The sequence below is a fragment of the Brienomyrus brachyistius genome, chromosome 3 (genome assembly GCF_023856365.1).
Source record: "Brienomyrus brachyistius isolate T26 chromosome 3, BBRACH_0.4, whole genome shotgun sequence".
Lineage (NCBI taxonomy): Eukaryota > Metazoa > Chordata > Actinopteri > Osteoglossiformes > Mormyridae > Brienomyrus > Brienomyrus brachyistius.
In genome coordinates this window covers 5,793,775-5,799,585 of record NC_064535.1, presented here as the reverse complement: position 1 = coordinate 5,799,585, position 5,811 = coordinate 5,793,775, and the positions used below count along the sequence as shown (strand labels likewise).

Sequence of the window (5,811 nt, the reverse complement as noted above, 5' to 3'; positions counted from 1 at the left end):
GTGTAACTGGCATTGCTGTCGCGCGATTTTCCACGGAGTGCTACTGCCACCTGGTGGCAGCGCTATCTAAGGGCCGCCATCCTTTGGTTAGGCCGGCTTGTCCAATCACAGTAATATTCTTAATCACGTGTCACTTTATTCGGTACATATAGCTAGTACTGGGTAGGTGCAATTATTACCTCCAGAATCGCTCAGACGAGTTCAGAGAAGATATCCTGTGCAATAATGTTGTATTGAGCTGCACTTGTGGCTCTCCTGTTCACTTTAATAAACTATTCGCTGACCTAATTAGTGCAGGTTGTTTTTGGGAAACATTGAATATGTTTGACACACCATCCTCTGTAAACCCGAGTCACTGTACATGACAATTTGGTGCTAAGTCCTGGACATCCTCTAATCCTAGAGCCACCCCTGGTTATTTTACATGCTGCATGTGTTCAGTCGCAGATGAAAATGCAACAGAACAACCCCTAAAACAAATGGAACATTGCTGAAAATAATGAAGGGTTTAAAAATTAGTAACAGTTTTATCCTTTTAATCCAAGGGCTGGCACTTGACCCCAATAAAAAAAATATGCAAATAGACACCATTTATGGTATATTGTACAATTAACTACACAAACTGCAATCTACATGGTAAAATATTGTATACTAGTGTTTTCAATCCGGTGTCCGTGGACCAGCCAGTCCATGTCTTTGCTCCCTCCAAGCTCCCAGTCAGACAGTCCACAAGGACCAGACTGGGAAACAGTGTTGAATACAGTCGATTTAATTGATGTCACTGTCACGCTTGAGGCTGCACCAATCAGACCAGAGACCTTAGAGTGAAGGAACTCAGAGGGGGCGGGAAATGACTGTTGTTAAGTTGTTTCATCCAACATTTTATTATAACGGCTTCATAAACAGAACACTTCAGGAGGACTGGAGTTAATGGTTTAAAAAGACACTGACAAGGTGAGCCCGCCCCACCTCCCCAGTCAAACCCGCTCTTCAGAGGTTGAGCCATCAAGATGAGTTACAGTAGAGCTGGCATGTATTACCATCCCATTCAAACCCACGGTGCACAGGGAACAAAGGAATTCCAAGACACATCCGGCTGTCACAGGCATTTGCTGTAATTTACCCATAAAAATCAATGGAACTTCTAAACAGTCTTGCTGCGGCTCTACAGCGACCTCTAATGACTGTCATGGGCCGCGTATTTAGTATATTACAGACTGCAAGGAGAACATAAAACAGGGCGAACAGTCACTTGCACCTTCTAGCTTAATGCCCATGTTTCGTGGGTTGAAATCCATAGTGTGAGAAACATGCCTGTTTGTAATATTTCGCGGTTCTTCCGTTTCATATGCAGGTAACTTAGTTATGGATGATGTACAAATACAGAACAAAAGAAAACAAATGGCAGGAATAATTTTTGTTAACACATTAGTAAATCCAAGAGGTTTTAAATGCAAACATTCGAGGACTGGCAACAAAAGGAACCAATATGGCCGCACATTTATTTGGGGGGGGGGACTGGCTTACTCGACATCATCCTCAGCCAGGCTCTGCATATTGATGATTTTCTGGAGAAGGAGAAAACACAGGATGATGGCGAATTCAAACTGCCACTGATCAAAGGTGACTAAGATGCAATAAAACCACCAGCCCAGTAGAGGGCACACGTGAGCCTAACCAACATTTCAAGCACATGGTAGGAAAATGTCAAAAAAGGTCAATATGAAGTACTTATTAAAATTACGTTTGAAATTTAAAATATATCATTTTGGAATATGTAAATTACATGACAACATGCAACAGCAAAACAGTAGGTATAATTTTTTGCTTGTCCAGGAAGTGTGAAAAACTGGAGAGTGGAAGGGTCAATGGTACCGACTTTGCTACAAGAGGTTGCTGAAGACCTACACTAAGCCTCACCTGACTGATGGTGGGCAGCTTTGTGAGGAGCATCTGAAACACAGGAGTGGGCAGGGTCTGCTGCAGGACCTGAAGGAGCTGCTGGGGCTGTCCACACACAGCGATGGCATTGGTTAGGTGGTCCACACCAGTTTCATAGTCCCCTGTGGTGGGCAGGAGAAAACAGGCAGCATATGGCTCAAAAATAAACAGGATGGACACCTCGACAAAATTTATGTTCCCAGACTGCAAGCCACACCTTTCCAATTAATATTTACAGTAAAGCAATGACGACCCTTACCTGCGTGTACATGCAAATAAACCGGACTTCAGACAATTTATGGTTTTTAAAAACAAGGAACCCACATCCAAGACCTTAACTGGAGAATGTTCTAGACTAGCAATGAGACAAAAACCCGACAAACTATTATTCTAAATATCATTTTTGCTCCCTTGTTCGAAAACCAAAAATGTGTAGCGAGGTACTTTTCCTAAGAAACAATTATTTTAATTGGAGGTGTGGAAACAAGGGCACATTATTCTGTCAACCACAGTTCATGCTGCAAATAATATGGTTTCACTGTAGTACCATGAGCCAAACATTCCTCTCCTAGTTGGATTTCATCCAAGAAGAACTTCTGGATCTTCTCAGGATCCTTCAAGTCCAGCACCTGAGGAATCCCCAGAAGAGCAGATATACATTATCCCCAATACATACAACATAACAAACAGTTCTTTTCAGTTGTCAATAAAGTACACGTTTGCATATTCTGGATTCTAGATTTTGAAAAACATACAAGGCAGATCTAACTTCACAGACGAAAGCTGACGCCACTTCATTGGTTTGGATTTAAGCATTTCAAATTTACAACGAAGCCAAAAAAAAGCTTACCGATGACACATCTGATTTTTCCTTTGCAGTCTTCTGCTTTTGCCGTCCTAAGAAATGAAAATTTAAAAAAAAATAATAATTCTAACAGTTCTAAACAGATTCATAGGGGTCGAGTCCACTGATTTATCAGACCCCCTTAAGCAGGGGCGTCACACTCCAGTCCTGGGGGGGCCAGAGCCTTGTGTAGCTTAGTTCTTTCCCTCTTCCACCAAAATGATTTGGCTCAAGAGCTGTGTGGTAATTAGCACAAGGAGTTGAATCAGGTGTGTTAAGTGTGCAGGGCAGAGTTTGATACCCCTGCCAAAGGCTAGCGCATGTCTTTACCCCAAGTTCTTGAAATATGCAACATATCACGGGGCAGGTTTTCTGTAATATACGTTCGTTATAAATGAAGTACCAGTTACAAGTTTAGGTACATTACTTTTCTGTACGAAACTGGTGCGTCCACGTACCCTCAACATTGGCCTGTCTTCTAATCTTTGAGAACTAAAACAACTAGTAAAAATGAAAATCCTTACAATCAGATACCGTCGCATTAAAGTAAAACCGTCGCGTATATTAACCACACCGGCCTACTTTAGCTTCTCAATGCTAACGATCCCGTTACTTTAATGAAAGAATTCCTAACTGGACCTGTATGCAACAGAACGATCGCTGAATCCTGACTTTTGCCAACGCTAAAAGTTGTAATGATATAAGCGACCCTCTATCAAGAATTTACATGAGAAATTCCCCAGAATCCACCATCATTCATACACCAAAACATACAGAGGGGGCAGACATCGCACATCTTTATTTTGAATATACACATACGACCCAAACCGCCCCCCACGATGCGCGCCAGCTCTCACGTTCCCGCAGCTTCCTCTTGAAGTTAGGATCGCTCCGTCGCTTCCTGTCGAAGTAGATGCAGTAGCCAATGAACAAAGCGCCGCATACCCCGGCGACGAGGGCGCCTGTCCTACTGCCTATCATCGCCTCCTACCAGCGAACCACCGCTGCTACATGCAGAGATTATACATCAAGCCGGTCCCAACGCTTAGTGGAAGTACAACGGCTTCCTATCATGGCATTAAAAGGACCCAAGAACATGCCAGTTGTGCTGCCCTCGCTGATCGCCTGACGGAAAACGATGAAAATAACGAGAAATGGTTTTGTCACATTCACCTTAAACTCTACGAATGCTCGCAAATTTAAATATGTTATATATAAGTATTTGTCCTTATTGTGTGACATATATGGAACACATTGTCTAAAAAAAAAATCATATGGATACAGCGGGCAGTTAACCTCGCTCCCATAAACATGTAAACCTCGTTTAGCCGCAGCCTGTTGCTCCGTTTGCTGGCCTTTCCGAAACATAAACCGTATCGCTAATTTCCCGGGTCTTTCGTGTGCATTAAATAGCAATAGCTGTGAACAGTATTGGGATAAAAAAAAATCACATTGCAACAACTGAAAATTCTGCAATAAATATTGCAAAGCGAAAAAGAGTTATGTTCTGTTTGGCTGTAGTTTATTTTAGGTGTCTGTCAAAAAAGTTGGGGGTGTTCCCTGGGAGTTACTGTGGGTTCTCCCCCTACTGTACTGTTCTCACCTAGAGACCAAGATCGGATAGGCGAAGAGAGAATTTCTCCACAGGGATCAGTAAAGCGTAATCATTTAATCTAATTTAATTTAATAAAAAATAGGAACTTATGTAAAACTAAACTTTAGACCACAGGCTGACATTTCAGGTCCAGAAAGTAAAAATCCAAACCGAGATTTTGTTTAAACCAACTAGTTAAGCACGAAGAGTCACAGTCAGAGGACGCAAATGGATGGGTGAAACAAAATCTTGGCCTGGATTTTTATTTTCTGGACCTGAGATGTCCACCTCTGATTTATAAACCTTTTTAAATATATTGAAGACATCAGAACTGCAACCCTTGCTAAGACAGAATAACAAAAAAAAAAGTTTTAGCTTAACATATGGTCTCAACCTAGGTAACTTTTTGTAACACAAGTTGTGTGAGATATATAGTGTATGAAAATTAGTAGATCTGTATTTTATGTCCTGAGTAGGACATTAAACTGCATGTGGCAAGCAGTCCTCCACCTTCTGGTTAAAAAAATGTTGGGGTTGGTGGCGAGATTGGTACTCCAGCCATGACAATAACATCTTGCACAGCTCCAAGGCAGTGGACAGGCTTAAGGAAATTTTAACTGGCACACTTTCAATAAATGGTTGCATATTGGTAACAGTCTGGAAGGCGCAGCTATGCTCCTTTGAACAGCTGGTTAAGGCTGACCTTCTAGCTAGGAAGCTGGACATATCTGGGGCTAGAGTTCTTTGGTCTGATCCTGCGATTAGCTGTGAACCATTCAGTCTCACTGAGAAATATCAGATGATGAACCAGCTAGAGGTAGGGAAGGCTGCAGGGATCTGTGGTATCCAGGGTGAACTCTCCAACCTGGACCGTGGCAACTACAGGGGGATGACACTGCTCTCAGTGCTGAGTAAGGTCCTTGCTAGGGTCATCCTCAACAGGATGTGCGATCACCCAAATGGAGCAGTCTGTTTTTAGCAGCTAAAAAAAACTAAAAATCTCGGACAATGCGCTGGCAGCAAATGGCGACTGAATGGTGCGGGAGTGTGTCCTGCGATGGGTTGGCGTCCCATCCTGGGGTCTTCCCTACCTTGTGCCTATAGCTTCTGTGATAGACTCCACACCCCCACAACCCTGAATAGGACAAGTGGGTACAAAATTTGGATGGTGTCCCTCAGGACAATGTTTCCCCGAACGTTTTTCTGCCTTAGGACACACAGCACATATAAGTATAAAATAAGCAGCATTATTAGTATGTAATCACATTGGCTTTCAACATTTGAAGTGACCTAAATATGTGGAAAGTTACCAAATATGTGGGAAATATACAGTCTGTTATGCTGTGTTCTAGCACCTGTAGTACACTGTGGATGACATAGCCAGCGTGTCACGCCGGCTAACACTAACGAAAAACAGCAGTAGACAAAGGAC

At 42.6% G+C, this 5,811-nt stretch overlaps 1 protein-coding gene across 1 annotated transcript; it reads right to left on the bottom strand.

Moving 5' to 3' along the window:
* Positions 1 to 851: 851 nt before the first annotated feature.
* LOC125739231 (mitochondrial import receptor subunit TOM20 homolog) lies at positions 852 to 3,879 on the bottom strand. Its single transcript, XM_049009112.1, has 5 exons — positions 3,643 to 3,879; positions 2,792 to 2,838; positions 2,489 to 2,570; positions 1,921 to 2,063; positions 852 to 1,568 (listed from the first exon to the last, which is right to left on the bottom strand). The coding sequence occupies exons 1-5, from the start codon at positions 3,764 to 3,766 to the stop codon at positions 1,524 to 1,526; spliced, it is 441 nt and encodes a 146-aa protein (XP_048865069.1). The 5' UTR covers positions 3,767 to 3,879; the 3' UTR covers positions 852 to 1,523.
* Between the last annotated feature and the right edge of the window lie 1,932 nt (positions 3,880 to 5,811).